At 45.3% G+C, this 12500-nt stretch overlaps 1 protein-coding gene across 1 annotated transcript in view; it reads right to left on the bottom strand.

Moving 5' to 3' along the window:
* Window positions 1-3601: 3601 nt before the first annotated feature.
* plppr3b (phospholipid phosphatase related 3b) overlaps window positions 3602-12500 on the bottom strand; it is an 11160-nt gene continuing 2261 nt past the window's right edge. Inside the window, exons 3-8 of the mRNA XM_040127991.1 lie at window positions 10896-11081; window positions 10654-10780; window positions 9359-9554; window positions 9130-9187; window positions 7492-7665; window positions 3602-4999 (exon numbers count right to left, since the gene is read on the bottom strand). Of these exons, the coding sequence (XP_039983925.1) occupies window positions 3602-4999; window positions 7492-7665; window positions 9130-9187; window positions 9359-9554; window positions 10654-10780; window positions 10896-11081 (2139 nt within the window). The remainder of the gene's footprint in view (window positions 5000-7491; window positions 7666-9129; window positions 9188-9358; window positions 9555-10653; window positions 10781-10895; window positions 11082-12500) is intronic.

The following is a 12500-nucleotide window of genomic DNA, read 5'->3' as shown; positions in this document are numbered from 1 at the left end:
AGATGATCAGGACATCTGATTTAAAATCAAACTGTTGACACATGCAACAACACAGAGACACAACAGGGACAGACTCAGTAGTGGCTCATCAATATTTCATATAAACAGATACACTCTTTGATCTGGTTTCAGAGCCGCAGACACTATTTAAATCAGACACTGATCCAGCCACTGTCAGGTGAAAACAATCGGAGAGCTTGAGGATAAGAATTTAGAGAAAATAAAAACATAATTGTTATTACTTTACTCAGACAGAATAATAAAATAAAAAACTGTAATATTACACCTTTACTCTGGTATTATTAGGATTTTTTAAATCTTAAAGTTATGACCTCATTCTCAAAATATTACAATTTTATTTTTAAACTTCCTATTTTTTCATAACAGTGGAATTAATACTTCATTGCACATTTCAACTCAATAATTGGTATTATTTCTTTAAAAGATTAACAAGCCAATTCTTAGAAAAATATTTTCCTGAAATTTTCATTCTTGTTTTCTTTGCTACTAATGCTGACAATTTGCTGCAGAAATGACTAAAACAAAGACAAGTACCAGTTACCCGGAGATACTAACTCGTACACACAAGACACTAACTTGTTTCCATGAGTTCATAACTTGTAGGCATGAGATATTAACTTGTATTCACCAGTTAATAACTTGCGCCCACAAGAAGTAGGGAGATACTGACTCAAGTGACTTTCTGGTGTTTGGGGACACTGAAACAAATCAGGGAGTGTATCTTTAAACTCTGAATATCATTATTTATATAAATATTTAATCTCATATTGGTCCATCCTTAATAAATACACACATTCACACACAAAAATCTCTGAACAGATGCGCAGCCTTGACCAATCAGAGAGCAGCACACAAACAAGCCAACATGCTGAGAATCACAATAGCAAACGATCCATCACAACAGAAAGGCAACAGCACACTCGTCCAGGTAATATACAATCAGTGTAAGACCTCCACATGGCTGCCGCACAGTCCCACCACCATGACGTCCACTAAGTCTGGACGCAGCTCCCGAACTCCAGGTCGGTGTGAGCGCAGAGGAAACAACTGGAGGATCTTATCACAGGAACTCCACTGCAGGTTGCAGATTTGTTGCATGCTTGTGCTTTCAGAATGAATCTTTAAAATCGTCTCTGTGGTCTTTGACTTCTGATTATTCAAAGAATTAGTTGCCATGGAAACTCTCCAGGTTCCTGCTTGGAGGCTCAACACTGTGGACAGTCGTCTCTCCACTGAAGATGGAGATTATTCATCAGTCAGATAAAGTTGCTGACCAGACTGTGTGGTTCTGTTCTGGTCTTCAGGCAGAAGAAGATATTTCGGCATTTTCATACTGTCAGTGCTGTTATCTGCAGTGTGAGTGTGTTTAATCAACCCCCAGTTGGCCAAAGGTAATTTCAAACATTGTTATACATCGTACACATATAAAAGAAACAGCAATGCAAATGTTGTTGAACGACCCCGTGTTCATTATTCTCCATGTACAACTTCACACATTGTGGGGTTAATGGAGAATGGAAGTCATTCAATCTAATGGAGGTGTGGTGCGACCATTGGATCTGCTGACTATCAAATCACAGGAGCATTGAAACTGGACCATCAGTACAACAGGAAGTAGGACATGGACGATGGGAGAAAATATTTTGGCTTCATTTAGAAAAAAGCAAACTGTCCTATTTTTTTCTCCAAAAGGGAAGGTTCTACTCCGATCTATACTTTAGATAGTTGTAGATGGTCTTAATATACTGAAACTGCCTATTTTTCCCCAAACTATTCCATCCATAACGTATCGTTATCAGGGGTCTTTGCTGCTCATGATCGCATGAATATTTGACATTAGCTTTTGTTGGACCATTCACTGATCGTGATAACCGAGCTGCGCAAGCCAGGCTTACCGTTTTGGTCCTGATCTGATTGCAGTCAGGTCCTAAAGGCAGGGATTCCCAGGCTTTCCTCCATGTTGTTTTGGTGGTTCAATCCAATTCCATCCAACAAAAAGCTCCTCTAAATTGTTTTGGGGGCAGGGCTTGCATCAACAAAAACTCTCAAAATATCTAAAATAGAGGAGCAAGTTCTGGATGCAGTGTAAGTCTGGAAACCTTACCTAATCCTAAACCTTGAGCCTGGAGAAGCACATTTATGCCTTAAGCGTCCAGTCACACCAACACTGATTTTTCTGCAATTAGCGGATTTCAGGAGGTGAAGTTGCTGTCACTTGGATTTCAACTCTGGTGCACTTCAAGACACAAATATACACAAGCGACCAGTTGGAAACCATTTTGACAGTGCTGACTGTTGAGGGACTGGAGCACTGTCCAGTTTTATGAAACCATGCTCTGACGAATAAGAAGCAACACCAATAGAGTTTCCTCTTCGCATCTATTTTGTCACAATTGAATCCTTCCACTTCCAATGGTTGGCACTGCATGACCAGAAAGTCTTCACTGCATCATCAAGGTTCCTATGTCATGAGAATGGGTTACTCAGGTGGTACTTGCGGTACACATTGGTCAGTACCCTCCCCCTGTCAACAAAGGGGTACCCCAAGGACCACTGCTTGGAACGCTACTTTTCATCATTTACATGCTTCCTTTAGGTCACGTAATCATAAGTCATGGACTAAGTGTTATTGCTACTCCGATGATACACAATGTATGTTCGCACCAAACCTTCCACCCACCTCCCTACACTGTCATTCATCAGTTGCCTTCATGATATATAAAAACTGGATGACATTGAACAAAACAGAAAAGATGCTTGTGGCGTTTAAGAACATACCCTAGAGGGTTGGTCATTTGGTTCTGTCCCCTGATAGGTGCACCCTCTGCCCATCTATTGAGGTCCACAACTTGGACACTATCTTTGATTCCGCCTTTAAAATCTATCACCAAATCGCCTTCGTCCATCTGAGGAACACTTCAAGACTCCAGCCATGGCTTCCTAACTTCAACCATTCTGTTGTTACATCTCGTCTGGAGTACTAGACAGAATCCTGATGGGACAGACCAATAAGACCCTGGACAGACTTCAATATGTCCAGAACTCTGCTGCCAGAGATCTCACATCACTCCCACCCTTCAGCACCACCCCCACCCTATAGCATCTCCACTGGCTCCCTAGCAAGTTCCATGTGACATGAGTCCATTTATGATTTCAATACTCATCTTTTTATCCAAGCTTTTTAATTGACCTAGTTTTTTGCTTCTTTTCTGTGTGTTAATTATCCTTTTATTATGTGAAAGGTTTTAACTGTTAACTGTGCCACTCTCTGGTGGGCACCATTGGACAAACAAACAGGACTGTTATTGCACAAGTCCTGGATACAGAGAAAAACAGAGACTTAAGATCCTGTTTCTGCAGATAAAACTTCTTTAATATGGAAAGAAAACTGTCCAAAGTGCTGAGCCACTGAGCATCAGGCCTGATCCTCCTGGATGGAAACTTTCATTTCTTGCAGCTCCTTCCTTCCATCACATTTAGCCCAAGAAATGCATAGCAACACGGTCCTCACCGCTGTCTAGGTACTGTGCTGTTAGTGACCAGTTTAAAAATAAGGCTTTTGTTTTGAAAAGCTAAGAGACTAATCCTTGAATCTTCGTCCCTGCAAACTCTTGTAATAGTTCTCCTGTTCAGTCTGGTTACGAATCTCTCGATCCAATAGAACTAGTGCTGTCTTGCGTCTCATGGCCATCTCCCTGCGCTTAGCGTCCCCTGACATCTCCACCTGGGGGTGAGGTGGGGGAAGGGTCGGGTCAGGGTTGATGGTAGCGCACGGTGAGGCTGATCTTTGTGGCCGGAAGCTGCTGCCGCGGGCGGCTGAGTCTCCTCGATTCAGGCTGTTGAGGTCGTAGGTGTCTCGCGGGTCACCGCCATTGGATGCCCCTGCCCACTCCCATGGGTTACCGTTACCTGCGAGGGACGGGGCCTGAGGAGGTGGCAGGGCTTGGACAACAGGATGGTGTGGGGCATGGGCGTCCACCGTGATGATACCCGACCCTTCCCGCTGCTGCTCGGAGGGGGGGCGGTAGTGCGGAGAGTCGGCTGAGGAGGAGGTGCCGGAGCAGGTGGAGGTGGTCTCAGAGGACTTCTCCCCAGAGGAGGAGGAGGGAAGGAGGCCCTGCTGCTTTGACATTGCGATGACCTGCATGAGTCGTGGCTGGTTGGCGGCACCGCGGGTTGACCCCTCCCCACCTGTCTTCTCCCGGATGGCGAGCCATTTGGCCCGGGTCAGGGCACTCTTAGGGGACACCGGTGGGGGTCCTGCTTCAGGGATCTGTGGTGGTCGGGGAGTTGCCACAGCTTTGGCACTCCCTGGAGGTGGAGTTGGGTTGTGACTGGAGGCTGTCCTCCCAGACTGCACTGTGGATTGGTAGATAGGGACCTGAGATCCCCCGTCGTCGGTCCCCATAGAGCCCACCTCGGAACCGTCCTCACTGGCTTCGCGCTCCGCCTCGTCCCGCACGCTCAGGCCTCTCATCTCCATCGACTTCTGCTTCCACTCTGACACCAGCTGCTGCGATCGCATCGGGTCCATGGGAACCTGCACGGCCTTCAGGCGTCGCTGGACAGGCTGGACAGGTTGAACCGACTGAACTGGATCCTCTGGTCCTTCATTGGCCCCCAGCACCCCATTAACGTTCATGCTAGCCCTCGGCAATGTGTTACTGAAGGTCAGCATGGTCTCCTTCCCCATGGGGCTGCGAGGAGCCAGCAGTTCCACATCCACACTGGCCCTCTTCAGGCTCCCCATGGAGGACTTCTCCCTTTGCAGGGGCCCCAGGCCCTCCAGCCGGTCCATGGGGGCCGGAGCCGCCGCTATCTCATCGTTACTCTCTGAGGCAGAGGCGGGGCCCTTGTTGTAGACGGACTCGTGTCCTCGCTCCGTCAGCGCTCGAAGGGGGTCTTCTTTTGGAGGTGGGGGAGGCAGGGCCAGAGTGATGTCATCAGAGGACTTGAAGTTGGCCACAGCGTGAAACGCCTGAAGGAGGAAAATAAAAATCATGTCAGTGTTTGAAGGAGGAAGAAGAAACGCTTAAGGCATAAACTACTGGCGGAAATTAACTGAGTACATTTACTCAAGTACTGTACTTACGTACAGTTTTGAGGTACTTGTACTTGGAGTATTTCCATTTGCTACTACTTTATACTTCCACTCAACCACATCTCAGAGGGAATTATTGTACTTTTTACTGCACTTTTTATTTATCTGACAGTTGCAGTTACACTTAATTTTTACATACTGTACACACTGAAAAAATCTTTCCAAATAATTTTTTCTAAGACTGAGTCCTAAAAATCTTCTACAAAGTCTAAAAAATGAAATAATCCACAACTGCAGTGAGATCATTTCCCCCTGTTGCTGGTTTCATTATTTTTTCGAATAATATTTGATTCTAAAGTAACAATCTATTGTCCTTTGCAGCTGTTAATAGTGTTGTATTTTCTACTTAAGTAAAATTTAAAATGCGGAACTTTTCAGATTGAGTATTTTCACACTGTGGTATTGACACATTTACTTAGGCTGTGAATTCTTCTTCAGGACTGTTTCTGCTCTCAGCTGCTTCCAGACCCCAAACAGACAAAATAACACAGATGCTGATGAGAAAGAAGACTGAAAAGAAACAGGGCAATTGTAAGTGTAACTCACAGTGAAATACTAAAAGACTGTTTCACCTCATCTGGTAGATCGTTCTTTCTATGTCAACATCCCATCATTCAATGCCTGTTTTCCTTTCATACACTGATGGTTTTACTGATCCAGTCACAGATGGACTCATTGACAGGGATGCTGGAGCAGAGAGAAACTTGGTCTATGTGGTGATGTGATACTAAGTGCTGCGCAACACTGATTGTTTGAGTATTAATGTAAATGGCCAAGATCATTAACAACGCTTTGCCACGACATTAAAATATTTTACAAACGGCAAACTTTAACACCGACTGTCACAGGCAACAACGCTGAAGTCAAACATGCAAAGAGATGAAGAGGGAGTGAAACCGCGCCTGGATGTGGGCGAGAGACGTGACCTACAACCAGGTCATCGTAGTAGCAGTGAGGGTTCGGCCATGTCAAACAGGAGAGTCAGTCTGTTTGTCAGCAGACTCCACTCTGCACTTCACTGATAAACCTGAGAGTCAGAGTCACATTAGGCTTTGTGATCAAAACGTTTTTGTTTCATGTCTCCACTTTAGTCCCTATTCACATGCTCCGTCTCGCAACCTGCTGCAAGCTGCTCCGCATGCCGACAGCATACTGGACCTTCGTCGTCATGGTTTCAATAATAAACACGCGGTTAAGGGTTGCGGGGCGGTCAAAAGAAACAAGACTGACCAACAGTTTCACACTGGAAACAAATAGCGGTCTCCAGTGTCAAAGTCCTATGTTTTTTGGACCCGTCCATCCACCACTACCTCCTCCTATTGTGGACTTTTTATACTACGTCACCTGACTTCCGCCTGCTCCTGTCGTAATCACTACGGCCATTAGAGGTCACCCAACAATAGAACGTAACTAGCAATGAGCTGCTGCACAGATGACAGTCTCACTAATGATAATGATAATGATAATAAATGGATAAAAAACAAAGGAGAGCCAACATCCCAGTCAGAGAGGAGAAAAACATAATGAGTTTAAACCTTGTTATCAGCCGATAACGTTTTTAAGTTGCCTGGGTTTAGGAGGCGCTGCGGCCGCCTCAGCACATCCATGGTGGTAAAAGAAAAGCGTGACCTCGGTGATCAGCTGTCAATAATATGAATTATACAGACATGAAAAAGTTTTTTAGATCAGTTTGTCAGTCACTGATTTTTCCATTAGTTCAAAGTGGCTTGAGGGGTTTATCTTCATTTAGAGTTTTTAAAGAGAGTTTTACAGTGTTTCCCCTATATCCGCAACCATTATTTAAATTCATTGTTTTTTTGATGGTGTTTTGTGACCGTGGTGACTTTTACTGTTCATGTAACATTGTGTTGTCTACTTTTATTTTAAGGTTTTTGTATTAGACATTAAGTGTCCAGTTTTCACTGGATAACTGACAAACATTCAGTCTTATTGCAGTGAACATGTGGGCTGTTAGTTCTACTGAGTTAAAGCATGTTGGTTAAATAAAGATCAGACTCCTCCAGTGAGTCAGGTGCTGTTTTCCTCTTCCTGCTGCTCTGAGACTCTCCATTACTCTCCTGTTTCATACAGATGTAGTTGTCACGACAACGGAAGCACAAAGAGACCACAGCTGGACAGTTTGATCGGCAGCAGAGACTGTGAATCACACAGTCAGACTGGACACAGTTTCTACATCAGCTGAGTTCAGTCTGTATTTTTTTAAAAGCTCAGTTTCCACTGAAACCAGAGAGAATTGCATCTAACTTCTTCACCTCATTAGTGAGGGCACGATTCATGTGTTTAAATGTGACATGAATGGCAAAAGGTGTGTGTGTTATTATCAGAAACCTCACAGGATCAGATCTCACCAGATAGGCAGCAATGAAGGCTCCGATGAGGAAGCCCACGTAGACGTCGATGGGATGGCTGCGATGCTGAGTGATCTGAGTCAGACCCGTCAACGCTGCCGCAATGGCGAATGCAAAAACCAGCACAGGTTTCAGCAGCTTGGTGCTGTCTGAGATGGTTGAGTTAAAATACATCTGAAAAGAAACAGTTTCAGTGAAGCTCGGGGCAGAAGATACTCAGTAGTCATGGCTGATAAACATGGAGATGTTACCTAAAATAAGATTATAAACATGCAGTGTCTCCAGAAGGGCTGATTAACCTTAGCAAACATGATGCAACACTGACCAACAGCTAATGATGTACACTTATTAAAAATGATTCATTATTAAATGTTACCCTCAAATTTCATTAGCTTCATTTTTTTGGTCTGCAGCATCTGGTGATGTTAAAGAAAAAAAGACTTTATCCCAAAACTGAGGAATTTCTATCTAGTAATGAAGAAAAAAAACATTATAATCGCTAACAAGATACTTTTCTCCTTAGTCATGACATAGTAAGTCATGATTACAAGAATCTTTTTTTTTGGATGAATGCGATATGCTTCTTAACAATCAGCTCTTTCATCTTAAAAGTTAGTTAATGGTTGAAGTCAAGTTTTACACCCAAAACAATTCAGATTTATCTTATTGTATTGTATTGTGTAATTCATTTATTCAGAAATATTCAACTGAGATGCTTTTGGGTTATTTGACAGTTTACAGCAGTTTGGATGACGATTTTCACAATAAAAGCTCTGTTGTATGTTATTTAGCTTTAATGTTCTGTAGTGTAACAGTGAGTCCTGTTATAGTTGTGGTTTGATAGTTTGAAGCGAGACTCAAACTTATCTGCTGTTTAATTACTGTTTATCTTACTGATGATTGGTGTTAGATCCATTGGTAACAGCAGTGCTTCAGATGCTGATGTTTATCAGGTTCAATTTTTTTTCCAGCTGGATCTTACTGACACGCCACGATGTCAAAGGAATTGATCGGAAAGTGAAATCGACTGTACAGACAGATGTGATCAAATCCACCTGACAACCACAGACATTTCACTCCTGAGAATCACAGACACTGAGCAGAGTTTATAACAAGGTTCGTGTATCTTTTGGTCAATTGATTTTCCTTTACAGAAACGGGTATTAACGGCTTTTCATTTTCTATTTCTTAAAGCAAAAAGTAAAATCACCAGAAAACAGAAATGAGACACGTGTTATACTGAGTTCTGCCTGCTGAGGAACGAGCAAAGCTAATTTTTGTATTTTAAATTGGAAATCAAATAACCACTCGTCTTTTGATTTTTAATACCTTTTTTCTGAAAGGAAAATCAAATGACCAAAAGATACATGGACCCAGGATTTAAAGTGAGCTGGAATGATCTATCTATCTACGCAGTGGTAGACCGCCAAAAAATCCATAACGTTTTTACCCTGCGTACCTGTGATTCAGGGTGTGAATGAAAGCGGGCTGGATACGTGTCGCGGGACTGGGCTCACTGGCCTATCACAACAAAATTAGTTAATTCGCATTAAGATGATACTGGAACTCGGGGTTCCCCCATCTGCCGGATTCCACTCTAACCCCTGAACCGACCAGAACGACAACAGTCATACTCACTGAAACATAAACAGCAGCGAAGGCGGACAGAGTCGCGTGCTGGGAGGGAAACGTCTTCCTGTCAGGACAGAAGAAAGACTGGCAGTCAGAGAGACAGACAGTCAGAGAGACAGTCAGACAGAGTGAAAGACAGTGACAGATACAGAAAGACAGAGTAACTGTACGGAAGACAGTCAGGCAGTCAGAGGGACAGTAAGTCAAGGAGAGAGACAGACTGTCTGGGACTGACCTGGCGGCCACGATGGCGTGCTGGTCGTGTCCGGAGCAGATGTCTTTAGTTATGTACGGGTTTTTATCACACGACACTCCAGCCTGAGTGTAGTTCGGTTTACAGACGGTGAGGAAGAAGGGAGCGTGGTAACCTGTCGACAGCTGGATGATGTCAGTGACCAGAGCCGTCGCACACAGACCGAACACATGCACACCTGGCGAGAGGGACACAGGTAAACAAAAACATCAACGCCTGGAGATGCTGTGGTTGGTGAAGGTGTAGCTGTGGGTGCTGTGGTCCTTGCAGGTGTAGCTGTGGGTGCTGTGGTGGGTGCAGGTGTAGCTGTGGGTGCTGTGGTGGGTGCAGGTGTAGCTGTGGGTGCTGTGGTGGGTGCAGGTGTAGTTGTGGGTGCTGTGGTGGGTGCAGGTGTGGCTGGAGGTGCTGTGGTTGGTGCAGGTGTAGCTGGTGGCGGTGTAGTTGGGGATGCTGTGGTTGGTGCAGGTGTAGTTGTGGGTGCTGTGGTGGGTGCAGGTGTAGCTGGAGGCGCTGTGGTTGGTGCAGGTGTAGTTGTGGGCGCTGTGGTGGGTGCAGGTGTAGTTGGAGATGCTGTGGTTGGTGAAGGTGTAGCTGTGGGTGCTGTGGTCCTTGCAGGTGTAGCTGTGGGTGCTGTGGTGGGTGCAGGTGTAGCTGGTGGCGGTGTAGTTGGGGATGCTGTGGTTGGTGCAGGTGTAGTTGGAGGTGCTGTGATTGGTGCAGGTGTAGATGGTGGCGGTGTAGTTGGGGATGCTGTGGTTGGTGCAGGTGTAGTTGTGGGTGCTGTGGTGGGTGCAGGTGTAGCTGGAGGTGCTGTGGTGGGTGCAGGTGTAGCTGTGGGTGCTGTGGTGGGTGCAGGTGTAGCTGGAGGTGCTGTGGTTGGTGCAGGTGTAGCTGGTGACGGTGTAGTTGGAGATGCTGTGGTTGGTGCAGGTTTAGCTGGTGGCGGTGTAGTTGGAGGTGCTGTGGTTGGTGCAGGTGTAGTTGGAGATGCTGTGGTTGGTGCAGGTTTAGCTGGTGGCGGTGTAGTTGGAGGTGCTGTGGTTGGTGCAGGTGTAGTTGGAGGTGCTGTGGTTGGTGCAGGTGTAGCTGTGGGTGCTGTGGTGGGTGCAGGTGTAGTTGGAGATGCTGTGGTTGGTGCAGGTGTAGCTGGTGGCGGTGTAGTTGGAGGTTCTGTGGTGGGTGCAGGCGTAGCCGGCGGTGCTGTGGTTGGTGCAGGCGTAGCAGGCGGTGCTGTGGTGGGTGCAGGCGTAGCCGGCGGTGCTGTACCAGTCTCCTACCTACGAAGCGGACCGTCCTCCTCAGGAAGGAGTTGAAATTGCAGCCTCCGGCGTTGATGCTTCCTTCAGCCCTGCGGAGCTTCAGTCTGGACTGCAGGCAGTAGATCAGACCTTCAACCAGCATGATCTGACACACAAAACAAACGCACCCTCAGGACCCGCAGTGGACCCGTAACCCCTCAGACCTCCGATCTGGGATCTGAAACATCGTCCCCCCGTGGCCGAAAACAGCGGCGTGTTACCGAGGCAGCGGGTCCGGCGAAGGCCAGGCTGAGCAGCATCAGCAGGGGGATCAGCTCGTCTCCTCCGTCCACGTACGGCATGCTGAGCTCCCGGTCGTGGCAGCGGAAGCCCACCTGAGCCGGCTGCACCACGTCAGTCAGCTCCAGGAAGTACAGAGACACCATAGAAGAAGCCACAATGGGCAGCTGCGCACACACACGACACACAAGTTTCGCCGCTGTCGCTTTAACTAAACGACAAAATGTTTTTAGTTTCGCCGTCAGACAATATTGTGAATTCGGTGACTGCAGCTGGTTGGAGAAACGAAGTCAATTATGTTTCTACCCTCGGTGAAACACGAGCCTGTGACGTGTACAGAAGCTATCGCGCTCCGAACACTAACGTGTCCGACCGGCTGCTGTGACTTCATCACGCCTGTCCACCTGTTCTCACCCGTGTGGTTTCCAACATCCGCACCTCACCGCACCCGTTTGTTCTAGTTCTCTTCAAAACTGACTTTTACAGATAAAATCCTCGGCCACTGAAGCCTTTCGGAGAAAGAGGAGCCCGGCAGATGGAGGTCTGAGCGGAAGATGGTTTCCTCCTCCGTCCGCTGCGAACAGCGGAGGCGTTAACACGTCACGCAACCCCCCTCAGGTTTAGATCATACATGTCATACGTGTCATACGTGTTAAAACGTCTCCAGTCCGATCATCTGTCTGAGCTCCGCTGCTCTTCTGACACCAGAGAACAACATCAGACAACACTCTGCCTCTCCTGTGTGTATACTTATACTTCAATATAAACCAAGTACTGTGTGTGTATACTTATACTTCGATATATACCAAGTACTGTGTGTGTATACTTATACTTCGATATAAACCAAGTACTGTGTGTGTATACTTATACTTCGATATAAACCAAGTACTGTGTGTGTTCGTATACTTCGATGTAAACCAAGTACTGTGTGTGTATACTTATACTTCGATATAAACCAAGTACTGTGTGTGTTCGTATACTTCGATGTAAACCAAGTACTATGTGTGTATACTTATACTTCGATATAAACCAAGTACTGTGTGTGTATACTTATACTTCAATATAAACCAAGTACTGTGTGTGTATACTTATACTTCGATATAAACCAAGTACTGTGTGTGTATACTTATACTTCGATATAAACCAAGTACTGTGTGTATACTTATACTTCAATATAAACCAAGTACTGTGTGTGTATACTTATACTTCGATATAAACCAAGTACTGTGTGTGTATACTTATACTTCAATATAAACCAAGTACTGTGTGTGTATACTTATACTTCGATATAAACCAAGTACTGTGTGTGTATACTTATACTTCGATATAAACCAAGTACTGTGTGTGTATACTTATACTTCGATATAAACCAAGTACTGTGTGTGTATACTTATACTTCAATATAAACCAAGTACTGTGTGTGTATACTTATACTTCGATATAAACCAAGTACTGTGTGTGTATACTTATACTTCGATGTAAACCAAGTACTGTGTGTGTATACTTATACTTCGATATAAACCAAGTACTGTGTGTGTATACTTATACTTCAATATAAACCAACTACTGTGTGTGTATACTTATAC

This window comes from Xiphias gladius, chromosome 6 (assembly GCF_016859285.1).
Source record: "Xiphias gladius isolate SHS-SW01 ecotype Sanya breed wild chromosome 6, ASM1685928v1, whole genome shotgun sequence".
Classification (NCBI taxonomy): Eukaryota; Metazoa; Chordata; class Actinopteri; order Istiophoriformes; family Xiphiidae; genus Xiphias; species Xiphias gladius.
This window is presented reverse-complemented; position numbering and strand designations above follow the sequence as displayed.